General features: G+C 44.1%; 1 protein-coding gene across 8 annotated transcripts in view; it reads left to right on the forward strand.

Moving 5' to 3' along the window:
• Positions 1-19,568, forward strand: part of TIAM1 (TIAM Rac1 associated GEF 1) — a 369,772-nt gene that overhangs the window by 264,044 nt on the left and 86,160 nt on the right. For all 8 annotated transcript variants that reach the window (XM_040621045.1, XM_040621043.1, XM_040621044.1 and 5 more), the window contains 3 exons: positions 10,419-10,643; positions 12,466-12,651; positions 18,080-18,226. In XM_040621045.1, the coding sequence (XP_040476979.1) occupies positions 10,419-10,643; positions 12,466-12,651; positions 18,080-18,226 (558 nt within the window). The remainder of the gene's footprint in view (positions 1-10,418; positions 10,644-12,465; positions 12,652-18,079; positions 18,227-19,568) is intronic.

A 19,568-nucleotide genomic window follows, 5' to 3' on the forward strand; every position in this document is an offset into this window, starting at 1 on the left:
ATTTGATGCTGTTACTCGGATCCGCCCGTGGTAAGGAGATTCATGTTACCAGCAAAAGCAGAAAAGGGGTTTTGTGTGCAGGATGGGGGTGGAAATGGGCATGAATATTAGAGCAGCTTACGTGGAAGAATTACTGTGCTGTCTGCAAAGGGAGGCAATGGCTCCTGCATTTCAACTGTTTTAGAGATCTTCACTCCAAATGGAAGTCAGAACCAGCGCCTACCACCTACAAAGTACAATTTCGTATTGGGCCTTCCTTTGTCCATTACTGGTGGATGTTACATACAGTTCCAAAAAGCTCAGTGGCTTTTATGGTAAGAATGATGCCTGCTTGGAAACAAAATCATATGCAATGATATATCTCAAGAAGGGTAGAAAATCTAAGGGGTCACTGCCTTTCCATAGAAAGTTTTCTTATCATTTAGAAAGTCACTTGTATGAGGGTATAGCATGCATATTAAAAAGAGACTAGTGAAAAAAGAATAGCATTTACACGATTATGATGAATTGGGGATTAGATGTAATAATCCAAGTCAGATGTCTTATAGATAGCAAATGCTCATTACATGCTACGGTTCTCATTTTAATTATAAAGAGAAGTATCTAGTTCCCTGTACTCCTCTTAAATAAGTATCTTTACAGAAGTTGAATGTGGCTTCCCTGTGAAGACCCTAAGGCTTTGAGTGTTATTAGGCTCTTAGGCTCTGGACAGTTATTTTCAAGTGCCATATCTGGTTCTGTGTGGACTTGATGAAGGTCATTGGCACACATGCCCTGAACCAGGGCAGCCAGATTAGGGAAAAGTCTGGAAATCATCTTTCACAAGGAAGCATCAAGTGGACTTGATAGAAGAAACTCCAAAGGGGACTTGGCATCTTGGACTTGAGTAGATTAAAGTCTAGCCTCGCTTTCAAGGTAGACACTATCTCTGCAAAGCCACTACAGCTGGTCAGCCTGCCCACTACATGACCATCTCCATCCCTGAGAAGCTTTCAGCTTTTCAACCATCTGCTTTGCTGGTTAGCTCCAAGACTTATCAAGTTCTTTGTTGTGTTGAGATAAAACATTCTTTGTGGTGACTTCTGTCATTTTTCTCTGTTACCATATGTTTTCCAAGTCTAAAGCAAGTCTTCTTTCTGATAACCTTTTAAATGCTTGAAAACAGCTCTCATCTGTCTCCTGCCGTGTCTTCTGTTTAGGCTTCCCTGTGTAAGGTTTCTGAGCCATTCTCCCTACGATTCAGTTCTTTGATGTTCTTCCTTGTAAGGTTCTAGAACCCAACACCTTGTCCGCCATGAGGTCAGTCCTGGGCAGCCTGCCTACAGTTTGGTTCCTACTCTTCCCATTTTCTTCCACAATGCTAGTGTCAATTCCTTAATTTATTAGAAACCACACCAAACTGTTGACTCATACTGAGCTTGTGGTTTATCATACCCACAGCATCAACCCTCCCAAGGTCTCTTCCATCTTATTTTAATAGGTGTTTCAAGAACTTTAAATGCAGAAGTTAAATGTACTTCTCTGAAATCTTGTGTTTGTGGTTTCTGCCCTTCTAATGAACTTGTTGAAATCTTCTTGGATCCTAATTTGATCTTCCCTCTTAACTTCATGCTCTCTGCAGATAAGACAAACTGGATATTGGTCTTTGTTCTTTCTGTTGGCTTAAATGTTGCCTTAGTCTGTAGCTAAATCCTATTTTCCCATCACCATAGATCATCTCCCTGCTTCTAGCTAGCCACTTTAGAAATATTTACCGTTGGTTTTGACATGGATTAATTGTGAAGATGGGTAAACTCCTAAGATGTGTGGAGCCCCAGGCAAATTTTCTTTATCTATATAAAGAATTTGACTCACTCCAGATCAGCTTCGCCAACACCATTCTGGTGGCTCATCTCATGCAGTCTAGTGAAAGAAATACCAGATAGGCTGATGGGAACAACCCAGTAGGTATAGACTCATGTCCAGAAGCTCCTTAGCATATCTTATTGATAACACATATGGGATACAGGGTCAGAGAGCTCCCTGAAAGGGAGAAAGGATACTTGGGGGAGGGAGGGGTGTTCCTTCTGGACCCTGTCCTTTCCAGGCATCAGGAGGGGTCTTTTCAAAATATGGGGCCCCATTTGCTTAGCTCTTAGGAGGGTATTGACGGAGAGTGGGGATGTTGAAGTACAAAATGAGTACACAGGGCTGATAATCATTTACAGCACATGCCCTACTATTAGCATATTCAGAGGTCTCTTCACATGTTCAAAGTACAGTGCAGAGATATAATTGTGGCTGTGCTAGATTTTAGTATATAATCTGTATACTGTTACATATTATCCAAACAATATGTTACTAATACTATTTGTCTTCCTTTTTATATTATTTTAAATTTGTATGAAGTCAATATGAGCACATAGTTTTAAGGAATTCAGTTAACCTTAAAAGACTTAAAGTAAAATTCTCTTCTCATCCTCTACCTCTTCCCCCAGCCTCAGGCCCCCAAAGGAACTATGCTCAATTGCAGGTTTTTTTGTTTGGTTGGGTTTTTCTGTTTTTGTTTTTTTAAAATTTATCCTCATTTCTCATTAACATGTTTACAATATTTCTTAATTGACTTTAGACATTAACTACTGACTTTCTGTGTTGATAGATGACTGTTTAGCTGTATTATATATGAATTCTCCTTTCCTCATATTCCTGTATAATTATATGAATATTTAGGATTAAATCAGTAGTCTCCATTATACTGTTAGGATGTTCTATGCTGCTATGACCATATAAATAATATTAGCTGTGGGGCCAAATAGTGTACCATCATTTTATTTCCTTTCTTGAACAACTTTTTGTTTTTTTTCCTGTAGTTAATGCCTGCCTCTTTTTTTCTGCTCCATTTACTAATTTTTATGCTTATTTAGCAGTATTTTCTAAATCCCCGGCTTGTTACCTATCACTCAGTACTGTTTTGTTCCCTGGAGACTGCCTTTCCCTGGACCTTTATCCTCCTGCTCCAAGCTGTTTGTTCTCTAGGCCTCAGGCATAATAGTTACCCTGGTTTTCCCTTTATTACCCTAGTTAGATTCTTGGATTGCAAATCTTCCTTTTTGCTCCTTCATTTTCATGAAAATGAACAAACAAACCTGTAGTAACTTCCTATAGAATGGCTCATATTTGAAAAAGTCTTCCTTCTACCTTTTGCTTGAATAATCTTTGAGTAATTTGGAATTTTGGTTTGAAAATTATTTCCCCTTCCTTCACTTATATTCTGATACCAGTCTCATTTCAGATTATCTTGTGTGGGCTTTATTTTTCTCTTCTGAAGTTTTAGAACAATTTTCTATCACCATGATTATGATTTCTCAAAGTGATTTGCCTTCTGTTGAGATTTTAATTTTAGTTACTTTTTCTATTCCTGAAAGCTTTCCTTTTCTCTCTCTTCCTCTCCTTTTCTCTCTCCCTCCCCTTCCTCCCACCTTTCTTTCCTTCCTGTCCCTTCCACCCTCCCCTTCCATTTTTCTCTTTCCTTCCCTCCCTTCTCTCCTTCCTCCTCCTTTCCTTTCTTCTCCTCCTTTATCCTTCTCTCCCCTTTCCTTCCTCCCTCCTTTCTACCTCACTGTTCCTTTTTCATTGTAACCTGTGCATTTGTTTGCTTATGGCTTTGGATTCCTTTGTGTCTCTGTCTCTGAGGCTGTTACAGGGTTGTCAGGAAATGTTCGTGGCTTCAGGCATTGTTTCTCTTTCTTTGTGATGCGTTTTATTCTGTGTGCTTTGGTCTCTGCCTTTCATGCTAGAGGCTTTCATCAAATGTCTGGTGGTCCTTGATTATCTGATCATATTTAAATGTGAGATACCAAGAAAATGCTTGGATATTGTTTGTGCCATCTACTGGGGGCTTTTACAGCATGAACAGATGGTAAGACCTTTTGTTGAGGGTGTCCACTGGACAATATTTGTTGGTCTTTTCTGCGGGGCTACTTAGCTTTGCCGGAGATGAATCCTGCCATTGCCATTAACTGGGCAGGCTTCCATTTGTTCCCATTGGTAGCAAACGGTTCCTCCTTTCGTGCCTGTCTTTCTGGAGTCTGGACCCTCTCTTCTCTAAAGAATTTACCGTAGGTGGGTGAGGGGTTAGGGAGGTAAAGGAGTACGAAGTGGGGGGGGGGGGTGCCCAGTTGTATGACTTTGTGCAGTGGATTCCAGGGGAGCCCCATATTAAGTTCTTTTTACAGATGTTAAAGATGATAGCTTACTGGGGCATCTGGCTGGCTTAGTCTGTAGAGCATGCGATTCTTGATCTTGGGGTCGTGAGTTTGAGCCCCTTTTGATTACTTAAGGAAATTTAAAAAATGACAGCTTACTTAAGCCTCGTATAGCTAAAATGAAAAAAAAAAACAGTGGAAAAAACAAGACTTTCAAGAATTCACACAGGAACTTCATTCCCAACTAACCTCTTAAAAACATATAACTTTATTCCTCCTTTTTTGTTGTTCTTTTTGAAATGGAAAAAAGAAGTTCAACCTACTTGACAATTATTCTTGTGCCTCTGTAAACTCGAATTATCTGAAATTTTAGTTTCCTAGATCTGGCTTATATTCCCTAGTATTTCTCTCGTTTAAAATGAATTTCCCTTTTCCTGCCACTCACGTAAACCATTGATTATCTGAAATCACTGAGTATCCTCCATTCAGTTGGATAATTGAAGCTAGATCTATTTAAATACATAATGAAGCCCTGAGCTTCATCTTAACTCTGCACTCAAAGGGGCTCTTATGCAAAATGCATTTTTTGCTGATTATATTCCTCTGTTGGCAAGAACTTTGCTTATTCCCGTCACTGAACTTTATACAGTATTCATAACATCTCCAGAGGGCAAAAGAAGAATCACAAAATTCAGTTTTGCTACCTGTCTGTGGCTGTTTGTTTAATGGAAGCAGACGAGTGTGGAGGAAATCATGACCATGGTGGCTGAGGGGTCTCTCCTTCCTGCCCTTTTGACCACTGGATTCTGACACAGAGACCTTTAATAGACGTAATGTCCCTAATTAAACTTGCCTGCTTCAAGCAGATAGTGCAAAAGTAGCAGCTTTGTTTTCCTAGCATGTCGGATTTGAAATCCTGGAGAGTCCACACTGGGAAACATTCTATCAAGTTAGTGGTCTGCTGTGACCAGCTCTGAATCGTTAAGCTTGTAAACTGCCATGAACTGTTAAAAGAGTTTTTCTACTTAACTCGCTGTTGACAACAGTCAGGGTAGACCTAGCCCACCCTCTCATCGACACATAGCTCTGGGTATGCCCCTGGGAATGGACAAGCCCTTTCAAAAAGCTCATTTAGTGAATTGTGCTTCTTAGAAATAGATTTGGCTTAATGATAGAGAAGGGCAGAGACTGCTGTGCTGTTTAAACAGGACAGCAGGAGCAAAAGTTCTGTCTAATGGAACTGCCTTCAGCCACCGACAGGTTCCGGAGAAGCTTGGAGGCTGGAGGCGCGCTTAATGGTTAAAATGACTGATGGATACATTTTTCATAAAGCTGTAAGCAGACCTTTCTCTCTATCTTTCTCTAGGCCGCGGGGCTTCGTGCTTTTGTTTATTTCTTAAAATCTTCATTGCGGTAAAGTACACATGCCGTACCATCTTACCTGTTTGTAAGCAAGCTGACATTCAGTGGCATTAAGTACGTTCACATCGTGGTGCATAAGTCACCATCGTCCATCTCCAGACCCTTCTCATCTTGCAGACCTGAAACTCGGAGCACTAGTTCCCACTCCCATCCTCCCCTAACCCCTGGCAACCACCTTCTTTCTTTCTTTAAATAAATAAATTTCAGGATAGCTGCTCTGCCGAAATTAAATACACATCTTTCAAAGGCTGTTAAGCTTCCTCGGCTAGTGTCAGCCTTTCTTTCCACTTTTTCTCCTTTTCCTTCTTCTTTTTTTTTTAAGTGATCCTGCACCCATCATGGGGCTCAAACTTACAACCCCGAGATCAAGAATCACGTGCTCCGTCCAGGTGCTTTCTTTGCACTTCTTAACTGGGATGCAAACACAAACACTCCGACATCAGAATGGAGTGTGTTGCCCTTGGCTGAGATTGGCAGAGACCCTCAAAGGTGGAGAGAAGAAGGGGCCCTGCTTGCATTACGTAAAGAGAGGAAAAGGCTGTTGTGTAGAACGTATCAGATTATGGCTCTTCTTGGCGGTTGAAAGTGTGTGACATAGACTTTTCTAGAAGCATTGAAATGGGATTCTTACTTAGCTAATGTATCAGTCAGGGTGGTTAGGTTATGCTGTATGAGGGAGCAGCCCTCATATCTCCATGGCTTAACACACCTTTTCATTCCTGCCACATGTCTGACGGACATGGGCTATGAAGCTGTATTTGTCCTGGACACTCCGGGACCCAGGCTGACAGAGGGGTCATCCTGACACATGCTTCCATGACTGTAAGCAGAGGACCAGAATGGGAGTGAATCGGGCTTTTGTTGAGTAATACACATGTCGCTTCCCCTCGAATTCATTGGCCAAAGCCAGATGACATGGCCACACCAAACTTTAAAGGGAGCAGGAAAGTTCCAGCCTTCTATATCCCTAGGGAGAGCTCAAAATATTACAGAAATGACACCACAGGGGCCCAGGCTTTGGAGGAATTGATGAGAACGAGGGGTTCAGGAGCAGTGTGACATGTCTAACAAAATGATTTTAAGCACGGGATTGATAAAGATCAAGGTTTATAATAAATTACTGTGTTATACCTAATTTTTTCGGGGCTTTGGTTTCTCCATTCGTAAAATGCACCTGGGCCCTTTCTAGATGAACATTTTTATTTTTTAAATTTGTAATTTCAGTTAGCAGAGCCTGTATCTGGGGTTGAAGATCTTAACCATGAATTCTGCAGATGGCGATATCAGCCATGTAGGGGTTTCCTTTCCTTACTCCGTGCCGTGGGGCGGGAGGGGCCTGGGAGTGGGGGGTTCTCATTGAGACGGAGGTGGGCGAGGAGCAGCTGGGGGCAGCGGATGCTGACCTCACACCAAGCGTTGAAGACATGCCTGGTATTTCTATAGAAGACAAACAGAGCCTCTTCTCCTCAGTGGTGCATGCCGCCTCAGCATGGATTCCATCTGAGACACTCCCAGCAGTGTCCTTTTGAAAACACCAGCTCCCCTAAAGTCTAAACGCTCCTTGTGTCCACTGAGCTGCACGTACAAAGGAAAAGCATGTTTCAGCTCAAGGACGCCGCCATTTATCAGATGCCGCCTGCCCCTGTGGACAGCAGAGACGTGGCTCCAGGGAAGGATCAGGCTGTTTGGAGCTTCTATTGCAATCTTCTAGGGACAACTTTAAGGAAAAATGGAACCTGAAATATATTATTTTTAGGATAGTCACAGAAAAATTATATGTAAATTTAGGGTACTAGATCTTAGAAGGTTTTTTTTTTTTTTTTAACTTTCTGTTAAAGTATAATATCTACACAGAAACGTACACATTTTGATGGTGTTTCAAAATCTCATACCCCCATGTCGTACATGTGTATAACCAGCACCCAGACTGGGGAGCTGAGCATGGCCAGCACCGCAGAGGCCCCCCTTATGGTTCCTTCCAGCTGCTTCTCCCTCCCCCGCTCCCACCAAAGAGCTCCTCTTCTGACTTCTGACTGTACATTCGTCTTGTCTGTGTTTGTACTTCATACAAGTAGAATCTTAGTATTCTTGCATGTCTGGCTGCTTGTGTTACGTGTGTGGGATGTGTTCATGTTGCGGTCTTTCGTTCTCCTTGCTGTGTAGTATTTCATTGTGTGATTATACCACGTGTTACTTATCCATTCTGCTGTTGATGGGTGTTTGGATGGTTTCCAGATCTGCCCATTGCAGATTATGCTGCTATCAGCATTTTGGTGTATATGTTTTGGTGAGCGTATGAATGCATTTTTGTTGAGTGTATACCAGGAGTGCATTTTTGGTGTCACAAGGCGTGCGTGTATTTAGCTTTTCTTAGATAGTGTCCAGCAGCTTTCCAAAGCACTTACACCAGCAGTATATTCTCTGTCTAGCAGGGCCTGGGAATTCCGGTTGCTCTGTATCTTCACCATCACTTGGTATTTTCTTCCTGGAAGCTTTTTTTTTTTTTTTTTTTTTTTAAGATTTTATTTATTTGAGAGGGAGACAGAGCACAGAGGGAGAGGAAGAGGGAGAAGCAGACTCCCTGCTGAGCAGAGAGCCTGATGTGGGACTCGATCCTCGGACCCTGAGATCATGACCTGAGCTGAAGGCAGATGCTTAACCAACTGAGCCACCCAGGGGCCCGCTGGAAACTTTTCTTTTTTCTTTTTTCTCTTAGAAAAGAATCCGCACTAGACTGTTTTTCCATCTGAGCTAATTGCTCCCTCCCTCCCAAGCTCCTTCCCTGGATAGATAGATAGATGATAGATAGATAGATAGATAGATAGATAGATAGATAGATAGATAGATGAAAAATAACTCCCTTGGTAACATACCCACTGCTGCTGAGGTACTGAGAGACTCCACGGTCACACCCCGTGCTCCGTGCCAGGCAGGAGCAAGCCTGGTGCATTTATCATGTGTGGGAGGACCTAAAACTCTGTCTTTCTCTGGAGTTACTTGAAAGTGATATATAAAGATAAAAGGTAAGCTAGTGACTTTCGAGAGAAGATACATATTACCCACTTGAGGCAAAGCTAAGCCTTAAAGGTGAGTCAGCTAGATAGACCCACGAGTCCCCACAAGTATTTACCTCGAATTTCCAGTGTTGCTGCCTCCTCTTCTCCCCCTCAGTTTTCACAAGCTTACTGCATTTGCTTCGCTCTGCTGCTTCTCCGTGAGAACGTCCGGCTCCCTGACGTCTTCTCTAGGCGCAGGCACATAACCTCGCTACAAACATATCAGCTGCCAGATGGTTTAGGTTTGCCCGGCGGGTCGCGGCTCTGTTGGCTGACACCGTGTTGTGGTTTCCTTTGTGGGATACCAGGCTGAGGAGAATCGGAAATAACGTGGACACTGGGGTGATCTTTGGTTGCGGGGGTGCAGAGTACAGGTGGGTGGGGGCCTGTTATTGGAATTTTGTTCGCCAGCCATCACTCCAATGAGTTGGGAAACTAAGAAGATGCAGAGAGAGAGAGAGAGAGAAATCAGTGTTTGTGCGTGAAAATGATGTTGGCTGTTACTTCAGTACTGAAGTGGCTGAATAGACCTTTTTCTTCAGTGAGCTAATTTCTGAGTGTTTATTAAACCTCTCCGGGCTTAAGGGGATACCCAGGAAATTCTAGCATGTCTTCGTAAATACTCATTGACTGAGTTCCTGAAGTATTAGTAATGGTGTCTTACTGCAAATGAGCTGTCTCCCCCAAACTCTTCTCTCACTTTTGTGTTTCCGAGCACCTTGAGTCACTTTGAGGTTGTGCGTCTGTTGCTGGGGGTGGCCATTTTAAAGGAAATGGAATGTGAAAAGCCGTTCCTCGCTGCTGGGTGGCCCCACTTGCTAGATGCTCCCATGTGTCCCTGAACATAATACTGCTCCTGGCTGCCTTGAGCTTCTTCCGCAACCCCAATTGTGTCATTGCTGCTTGACTCTGGAATAGAGCCTTTGGATTTGGGTCACAGCAGTTCACTGGGGGCAGGGCTGTTATGTCTTCCTTGGCCAGTGATGTCTTCCTTGGCCAGTGATGTCCCTTGGCCTCATTCTCAACCTTGGAACTGACCAGCCCTCTCTGCAGATGGACCTGTGCTTCAGAACAACCCTCTTCATTAGAAACTAAGCTCTCTGTATAGGATTATCGTGTGTACAGTGTCTTTATTTGGACTGCTGTTAACATACATGGATAAATAAATAAACGGGTGGCTTCTAAGCGATAGACATTTATTTCTCACATTCTGGAGGCTGGAAGTCCAAGATCAGGGTGGGAGCATGGTTGAGTTCTGGGCAGGCCAGCCCCCTGATTCATAAACTGTGTCTCCTTGCTGTGTCCTCACTTGGCAGAAGGGGGACTAGTTAGCTCCCTGGCCTCTTTTTATAGGAGCACTAATCCGATGCAGCAAGGCCTCACCCTCATGACCTAATCACTCCCCGAAGTCCTCACCCCCTAATACCATCACACTGGGGGTTAGGATTTCAACATTTGAATTTGGGGGAGACACAAATATTCATTCCATCACAAGTGAGTTCAGTAAGCACACCGAGGGAGCGACACGGAGACTTCATTCCAGACAGCTCTTGGAGGCTGGGGGTGGGTGTGGTGTCTGACCTAAGACCAACTTACTTACGTTTTTGGCAAGAGGAGGTCAGGATGGGTAGCCTGACCCACGACGTATACAGACCTGGCACCCTGACTCCCGAGGCCACGGCTTCTCTAGAAATGCACTGGTTCCCTGCCGATAACCTAAGCGGCATCTGTTCCTTCTCCCCACCTCCCCTTACAGACCACCAGCCAGACGGAGCTGGAGAACTGGATCACGGCCATCCACTCCGCCTGCGCAGCCGCCGTCGCAAGACACCACCACAAGGAAGACACGCTCCGGCTCCTCAAGTCCGAAATCAAAAAACTGGAACAGAAGATTGATATGGATGAAAAGATGAAGAAAATGGGCGAAATGCAGCTGTCTTCAGTCACTGATTCAAAGAAGAAGAAAACCATATTAGATCAGGTAATCCTTCTTCTGTGTTTAGACTGGGGCGGGAGGGTGAGGTCTTTCAAGTCCTTCCGCTCCTTGGAATCACAGAGCGTCATCGGTTATGTCATTGTCAGCCTGTCATCCAGGCTGCTAAATTCTTTATTGTGACTGTCAGTTTCCCTCACCCATCGTTCACAGCTGATTGTTATGAGCGGAAGGGAGCAATATTACATCGAGGGAGAAACAGACGTCTAATAGAGGAGGCGTCCCGCTCCCACCAGTGGCGTGCTCCTTCTAGGGCAGCTGAGAAATGGCAAAGTCTGCAGTTTGCCTTCCCCACCTGCTCAGGTTGACGCGGAGCTCGGCTGTGGTGGGATTGCGTTCCCGACTCCGCAGTCCATTTAGAAAAGGTAGAGTGTGTTTTAAAAAACGTGCGTGTGGTTGAAGTGTATGAGCATAAGTGTCAGGAAAGATGGAGGGAGGTGACAGAGGACATTTTTGCCTTCCCAGTTGTTTTCAAGTCAGTGATAGCCGTCTAGTCATGCTATGAAACTTTGTCTTAATGTTTAGGAAATAATTATGTGAGGAAGTGAATTTAAATCATTGGAAAGGTTGATGGAATGGGCCAGCTGTGGTTTCCCATGGTTCTCGCCCTCTGTTACCTGACACTGTATTTGTTGTCACTGAGGTGAAATTCACATAGCGTAAAATTACCCGTTTCAAAGTGTCCAATTCAAGCGGCATTTTGTTCATTCACTATATTGAGCCACCACAACATCTGTCTAGTTGCCAAACAATGTCATTCACCCCAGAAGGAAACCCCGTACCTGTTAAATTGCTCCCCTCTGCTCCTGGCATTCTGCCTCAACAGACTCACCCATTTTGGACATTTTATGTAAGCGGAATTACATAATATGTGACCTTTGGTGTGTGAATTCTTTCACTTCGCGTCCTGTTTTGGGATTATCCACACTGTAGTGGATCTTTGTACATACCACAGTTTGATTATTCATTTGTCCATTGATGGACATTTGGGCTATTTCCACTTTGGCTGTTGTGAATAGTGCTGTGAACATGCATGTACGCTAACACTTTCAAGTCCAAGTAAAAAGTCGATGTCCGCCATTAATCATTATCCATATCACCGTTAACATCACTGAGCCTTCACTGTATACCAGACCCTGTACCAAGTCGTTTTCTTGCATGATGTCGTCTAAATATCACTTCAGTCTTAGGAAGTAGGTATTGCTTTGCCATTTTGAAAAATGAGGACACATATGTTGGATATACTCTGTGGTTGGAATTACATTCCAGAGCCTCAGTCTTCACCTTCTAGTGTTTTCTGCTTCCCCTACTGTACTGTCTGCCATGACCTCTTCCCAAAAGCTCCTGGTCTCATTGCCTGTGATCTTTAATTCACCTCACTTTCTTTTTTTTTTCTTTGTCTTTCTATAAGAAGTCATCTCTTGGTAAGTTCTGGAATTCTCCAGTGGTAGAAATCCTACATATTTGACGTCCTTGAGTTTCTGGCCCAGAGCTTGGAGCCGATGGGCTAGAATAGCCCACACACGTGACATCTGTAACGGGAGGACACAGAGCAACTAACATATACTTTCTGTTTACCAAACTGAATGTATGACCGTAGATCTTTGCCGCAAAAAAAAAAAAAAAACAACAAAAACGCATTATGAAAACAGTAAGATTCTAGCTGCTGTTTCCTAAGAAACTTAGCGTACCTGTTGTTCACCCTTTAGGATTATAATCAGTACCTTGAGAACATACAGATTTGTAACGTTTTTGTAGGATGAAGTTGTTAACGTTTGTTTTCCTTTTACTCACCTTTTCACCACTGTAGATCTTTGTTTGGGAGCAAAATCTTGAACAGTTCCAAATGGACCTATTTCGTTACCGCTGTTACTTAGCTAGCCTCCAAGGTGGGGAACTGCCAAACCCCAAAAGGCTACTTGCTTTTGCAAGCCGACCAACGAAGGTGGCAATGGGCCGTCTTGGGATCTTTTCTGTATCATCCTTTCATGCCCTGGTGAGTAGAAGCCGAGGTGTGTTTAAGAAATATTTATCTTGACTGTTAATACTGAGCAGGACTTGACGAGAGTCTCTGAAGTGTTTTTCTAGTTTACTGCTATGTATTTTGCTAGTTTTCTGACATGTCCTCCCTCTGCGGTGGGTACAGATCTTCATTTGAATCTGTTGTGAAATTTATTACTTAAACCTCTCTTGATGGGCCCTCAATTGTTGTCAAAAAAGATATGAATGGTATTCTCTTAACAGATCTCTGCATGTAGGGTTTGTTGATAACTCATGTCGTCTTTAGGCAGTGTCCTGGTTTTGATCGAAATACAGATTTTTTTATATTAACCTCATGGAAATGTCAAGTGCAGAACTCTCTCATACATAAATGCATTCTCTCTCTCTCTTTCACACACATGCACAAAAACATAGACACCATATAGTGAACATAGATCTCTTGGGAGATCTTCCTTCTCACTTTGTTTTTAAATATTATAATTCCAGAAATCAGTTCTTTACAGTCATAAACACCGGATGCACTGGAGGAAGGTAAAGATCTTCCATGATTTTCCAGCCCAACATATGTATTTGCTTGGGAGAGAGAATTTTCCTCTGACCTCCAGAGAGGCAGATTGTGTCGTTGTGTTGTGTGTTTGCAATCTGTAATTTTATGTACTTGCTAAATTGCGAACAGCTTTATGTACTTTTGGCTCCTTTCTTCTCAAAAATTGCTGTGCGAGTAACATGGTTTCAGCCTGTCCAAGTCAACACCCACTTAGAATGTACCGCACCTTAGCGCATTTGCTGCGGAATTAAATGTTAAGTCTCAGGTTCCAGAAACTGCTTTGGAAAACCTTAGCTGTGCTGCTCTTGGCTTGCCGTGTCAGCTGTACCCTTCAATTGAATTCAGGGCTGTAATTCAGTCAAAGGCGTTTGTATTCTTTATAAATAGATTAGCGTTATCATTCAGATAATTAGGGGTAGATTTACATTTTTAAAGAAGTCTTAAACCAATTTCTGGAGTTATTAAAACTGGCATCCTGATTTGTTCTGCTAATTACAGCTCAGCTCTTGGTCTCTCTTGGTCTCCCTGGCTACCACCTCTCCATATAGCTATTAAATCCTCCCCCCCTTTTTTTTTGTAGTGATGGGTCAACGAACTGTGAGGAAGAAGTCTTGCAAATGGTTTTCAGTTTGAGGCTCTAGGACTGTTTCTCTGAGACTTGGACACCAATTTGTAATTTGACCAAATCTCAGTTTGCCTATTCTACCAAAAAAATAAAATTATCGGGATACAAATTCTTGTTTGCCACACCGCAAGAATGTCCTAGACCGAGGTGGCATTTGTGTGAAGGGAGCTCATGATATCAGTGATGCGGATTCCGTATTAATTCTAAGCCCCAAGCATCCAGATGGCTTTTTCCTTTTCCTGGGCTTGATGAGATTTTTTGGAAGAAAAATTTCGCTATCTACCTACAACTTATTTTCTTCAAAGCCATTGGAGCTAACTTCTCTGAAACGGGGAAGTAAGTCCCTATATTACTACCCTTCCATAATTTATCTTCAGACCATCTCATTTCCTCTACCTCAATATCTGTGATTTGTGTATGCTTGTCTTTTTGATGGGCAGGCTGTTACAGTCTGGCCAGCTCAAGATGGGAGGGTTAGTCACTTAGGCTTTTTGGTCAGTGATTTTAAAGAAAATGATTTAATTCCTTATGTGCAGCTCTCTTTCCTTTGGTTCCCCCCCCCCCCAGCTGCATGTGCAGCGTGAATCTGGGTGCCCATACGTCTATATGCCCTTGCAAACTTCTCTTTTCCATGAGGGGATTCGCTTCAGACAGAACCAGTCCAGCGAGCCTGTTAGGTATCTGTTCCTGTTTGTTGCTGCGGTTCCTGTAGGAGATCCCAGGCAGGGAATTTTACAGTCTGATTTATTGGATACTTATTTTTTCCTCCTCTCCTTGTCATTTGACCCCAGGGAATTTTTTTTTTCCTTGGGATTGAAACAGGCTTCAATTTAGCCTTTGTCCAGAGTTTTTTTTTTTTCTTCTTCTTTTAAGTGTGGGGGGCATGGGAGAAGGAGGTGTGAGGGCAGCCGGACTGGGGGTGGGGGGGTTGCGGGCGGGGAGATTTGGGCTACAGTTTAAGTCCCATTCACCAGGAGGGCTTCCCATAATGCTCAGTGATTTTCAGTAATTAACTGAAGGGTCCCCGCTGTATTCTTTGAAAGAAGGTTATCATTGTTCTTGTTTGCACAGATGAGCAGAATGATAGAGTAATCAGGTTCCGGCCACAAAGGGAGGCATTGTCTGGGCACAGATCATTGAGAAACTCTTGAGCTCCTGTCAACTAGTTCTTTTGCCAGCTTCCCCCCTCCCACCCCCAGATCCCTTCGCTTATTTTGGGTCATTATTGTGTTGGAGGTAGCACTTAACTTTAGCAGTTTACAAGGCCCCCAGCAGTTTGGAATAGTTACTGTGAGAACCCTCAGTGAAGGGCCCATTGGTTAAACAGACTAAACCAACTAGTCAGCCGGGAACGGAGACTATTTATGGTTGTAGAAGTTTCTCTTCCGGACTCTGTTCTTCTCGAATTGTAAACTAAGGAGTTACTGTCGTAACCACGTTATGTAGGAGCTCTGCTTTTGCTTTGTGATGCTGGTTTATTTATTTTATTCATTCGGTCAACAAATACATGTGAGGCCAGGCATATGTCAGTTATTCTCCTTATGATTAGGGTTATTGCAGCAAACGACCCAGAGTTCTTTTCCTATTGGAGAGTATATTCGGGGGGGGGATGCATAATAAATAAGCAATTAAATAGACATGGTAGGTACAGGTATTGACGTGTGCTGGGAAGGAAGGAAACAAGTAATAATACACGTATATATATGTATATATAAACAAGTTGATTGATGGCCGTATATTTACATATGGCTGCCTGTATGTATGTGTATCTACGGATGGATTTATCTGCTCTTAAGTAGATACATAAATACGAGACCAAATGGGCATTTTTTTCCCCTCTAGGATTTTTTTTTTTTTAAAGATTTTTTATTTATTTATTTGACAGAGATAGAGACAGCCAGCGAGAGAGGGAACACAAGCAGGGGGAGTGGGAGAGGAAGAAGCAGGCTCATAGCGGAGGAGCCTGATGTGGGGCTCGATCCCAGAACGCCAGGATCACGCCCTGAGCCGAAGGCAGACACTTAACCGCTGTGCCACTCAGGCGCCCCTCCCTCTAGGATTTTTAACTTGAACACCACTTGTTTAGTGGTTCTTGGCCTCATTTTGTGATGATAAGCTTAACTGATCGTTGACACAGTCCTGTGAGTGTGTATGTATGTTCACATGCTTTGTTATTCCTTTTACAACTTGTGTTGACCTTTGAAAAAGTGGTGAGAATAGAGAAAAATGGTTATCTATTTAAAATAAAAATGTGCCTTTTGGTTTGTGGTTTTTGTCCCCTGTCTCAACACCTTGAGCCTAATCCTAAATTAGAACTCTTTCTGTGATGGGGCGCCTGGGTGGCTCAGTCGGTTAAGCATCTCCCTTCGGCTCAGGTCGTGATCCCAGAGTCCTGGGATCGAGCCCCGCATCGGGCTCCCTGCTCCGCTGGGAGCCTGCTTCTTCCTGTCCCACTCCCCCTGCTTGTGTTCCCTCTCTCACTGGCTGTCTCTCTCTCTGTCAAATAAATAAATAAAATCTTTAAAAAAACAAAAAACTCTTTCTGTGATGCGGTCTTGGACGTGGCATTTTTATCTGCCTGGACCTGGGTTTTCTTCTTTGCCAAGCTGGGAACACACAAGACCTCCTCTGCCTGTTTTCATTTGGGACCAAGATCTTCCCCCTGATACCCATGCAGAGAAGCTGTTTGGATTCCTGTTTTTAGTATCTTGGCCAGTCTGCTCATAGAGCTTCCAGAGTACTTAAAAGCCCAGAGAGGTGTATCCTTCTAAGCACCGTGCTGATGGCTGGGGAGCCCCTGATGTTACCCAACAGTGTTTGATCCCCAAGACCTGCTGCCAGTTGGCAGCCATCACGCTGGGAGTGGCCCGTGTGGGAATCCGTGACAAGGAGGTTCCAAGACTCATCTCCAGCAACAAAGAATGGGTGGGGAGGTTTCATTTCAAGTCTGACTGGCCGTACCTCCTGGCACTCCCTTATTTGAAAGGAAAGCCTGTGGGTGGCCTAGTGAGACCTCCTGGCAGAAGTTCCCTGAAGCTCCTGGGACTTTGCTTATACCCCGTAGGACGCACTCAGGCATGAATGTGTGCCTGGGAAAGTGTGGAGTCCTCACGGAGATGTAGTGTCTACTTGAGCCCTGGTCCCAGAGGCGGGTTTAAACTTGGGGTGATGCCCTCAGAAATATTTGTCCGGGCTGCTGGCATCTTGCAAATATCTCAACAGAGTTTAGCTTCCCTTGATTTGTTTGTTCATTTTTTTAATAAAACAAAATTTTTATTCCCCCTTTGCCTAAACATAGGACATATAAGTCTAATAAGGTGGCTTTACCATGTTCATGGACCCAGGTCCCTTCCATCTGGTTGTTCTGCCATCCTTGGAAACGGTTCTGTCTGAATGTCCTAGACTAGCTAGTTAGCATATGGCCCTTCCTTTGTCGAGAAAGAGGGAAGTGAAGGATAAGGGGAAATCTCCCACCTCTCGAGGATGGTTCCGGGAGGTTGCAAAGAGCCCTGCTGCTCATCTCCCATTGACCAGAACTTAGCCACAAGCGCATGTCCTGCTGCAAAGGAAAATAAGTCAACTTTGGGTGGCCATGAGCTCAGCTACCCGGGGGGTTTCTCTGACTCAGGTAGAGGGAGAATGATACTGGGGGGCCACTATCACTTCCCTAAGAAGGGAATTGTGTGATTCTGAGAAAATTAGTGGAAGAACTGGTGAATTTAGGTTTTTCACGTGGAATCACAGGAACCGACATGTATCGTTTGCGCTGTTTGGGCACCATTTTTCTAGAATGTAGAAACAGCTCTGTAGCTATTGGAGAGAACCTCAAGATAGCATGGTTAGTTTAACTGGCTGCTCGAGTTCAATCCTGTGACCAGAAGGGCACCTACTTCTTGGAAACAGAACCTATACATTCTGTGACTATTTTACATATTACTCTTTTTCCCGGTGATTTCAGACAGTGATTGAGTTTGCCAACTTTTCAGTTATATTTTAAATCCATGAAGAGCCCTCAACATCCCAATGTGTAGGAGTTAGACATGAAATGCTTTAGCAGTGGGATCCATGTTGGCTTTTTTTTTTTTTTTAATTTCTATGAATTTGAAGATCTAATTGGCTTTATTAAGTAATTCACGAATTGGGCAGCATCGCACCCAGCAAGTGGAGAGCCGCTCCCTGGAGGCGCGATTCGTGGGGACCCCGAGGAGCAGGCGAGTGGTCCTGACACCTGTCTCTCGTCGATGTCCTCAGGTGGCAGCTCGCACTGGTGAGACCGGAGTGAGACGTCGTACTCAGGCCATGTCCAGATCTGCAAGCAAGCGAAGGAGCAGGTTTTCTTCCCTTTGGGGTCTGGACACTACCTCCAAAAAGAAGCAGGGGCGCCCCAGCATCAATCAGGTAGGCTGCCGCGGCCAGCTCACGTTGGGCTTTTGTGCGAGCATGTGCGTGTGTCTTTGTGGATACGGGTTGTTGTTTCAAATCAGGTAGTTGACACAAAGAAGTTGGTGGCGCTGGACACTTTTAGTAGATAATGCGTACTCCTGACTTTGAACTCTGCCATTAGTCCATCACCAAGCTGCAGTCTCCCCACCGGCAGCCTTTCCAAACCCTGGTTAATTATAGACCTCCGCAAGTGCACAATTCATCCCGAGTCTTCAGAAAAAAGCAGGGCTTGTTGATGAAGCCAAGTGGGCACCTGAGCACAAGAGTTTTTTAAGCTGCCTCTGGCACGGGATCAGAGGCAGCCTCCAGGGAAATTGGATGGTTTCTTTGCCCTTGACTTTTTGGGGTTGGCATTAAATGGGCAGCTCCTCTGCCTTCCACCCAGATGCTGGGGCCCGCAGGGGATCTCAATACGTGGTGAATGGCACCACCAAGAGCGGTGTGGGGTCGGGCCTGTGTCGCCAGATGCGGGGGCCTTGTCCCTTTTACCCCTTCTCGCCCAGAACGCCATCCTGCTAGAGTCACGTCTAGGAACCTGTCCCCATTGTCATTGTCATCCTCCTCTGTTGGCTTTGTGAAACGAGTGTCTCGGGGCTCAGGTTTTAGAGACTGAAGGAACACGGGTGTTGGTGTTTTCAGGAGAAGGAGAGTGTTGGATGCATGGATGATGGTGGCTGCAAAGTGAGGCACTGAGCATTTTGGAGGTCACGGCTAGGGTTCCGAATTTGACCTGTTTGCTCTGTGCAGTTATGCAAAGTGAGAGGCCAGTTGACCGACTTGCTAAAAAGAGGCCTCAGTATTTCTGACAATTCCAGCCGTTAGTTTGCTTAAGAACTGAAATTTAAAAGAGACATTAATCCTGAAAACTGATGTTCCTCGTTCTTAACTGACCACTATGCTCACCATTCAAATGTAGGTTGTCTGTATTCTTGATGGAATTTGCAGGAGACCAGGTGAGCATATGGTAAGGTAGCTTGGACCGAGCAATCGTGCGGTGTGTTCTGTGGTCTTTGGAGAAGGCGAAACATCAAGGTTGTTACCAGGGGGTTTACTTCTGTGTAAATCCGAAGAAGTTTAGAGGAAAGCCCTTCATTCTTTTTTTTTAAGATTTTATTTATTTATTTGAGGGAGAGAGTGAGCGAGAGAGAAGGAGTAGGGGGAGAGGCAGAGGGGAAAGGGAGAAGCAGACTCCCCACTGAGCAGGGATGAGGGACTCGATCCCGGGACCCTGGGGTCATGACCTGAGCCGAAGGCAGACGCTTAACCGACTGAGCCACCCAGGCGCCCTGGTAAGTCA

Source organism: Ursus maritimus, unplaced genomic scaffold (genome assembly GCF_017311325.1).
Source record: "Ursus maritimus isolate PB19 unplaced genomic scaffold, ASM1731132v1 scaffold_4, whole genome shotgun sequence".
In the NCBI taxonomy this organism is placed as follows: Eukaryota; Metazoa; Chordata; class Mammalia; order Carnivora; family Ursidae; genus Ursus; species Ursus maritimus.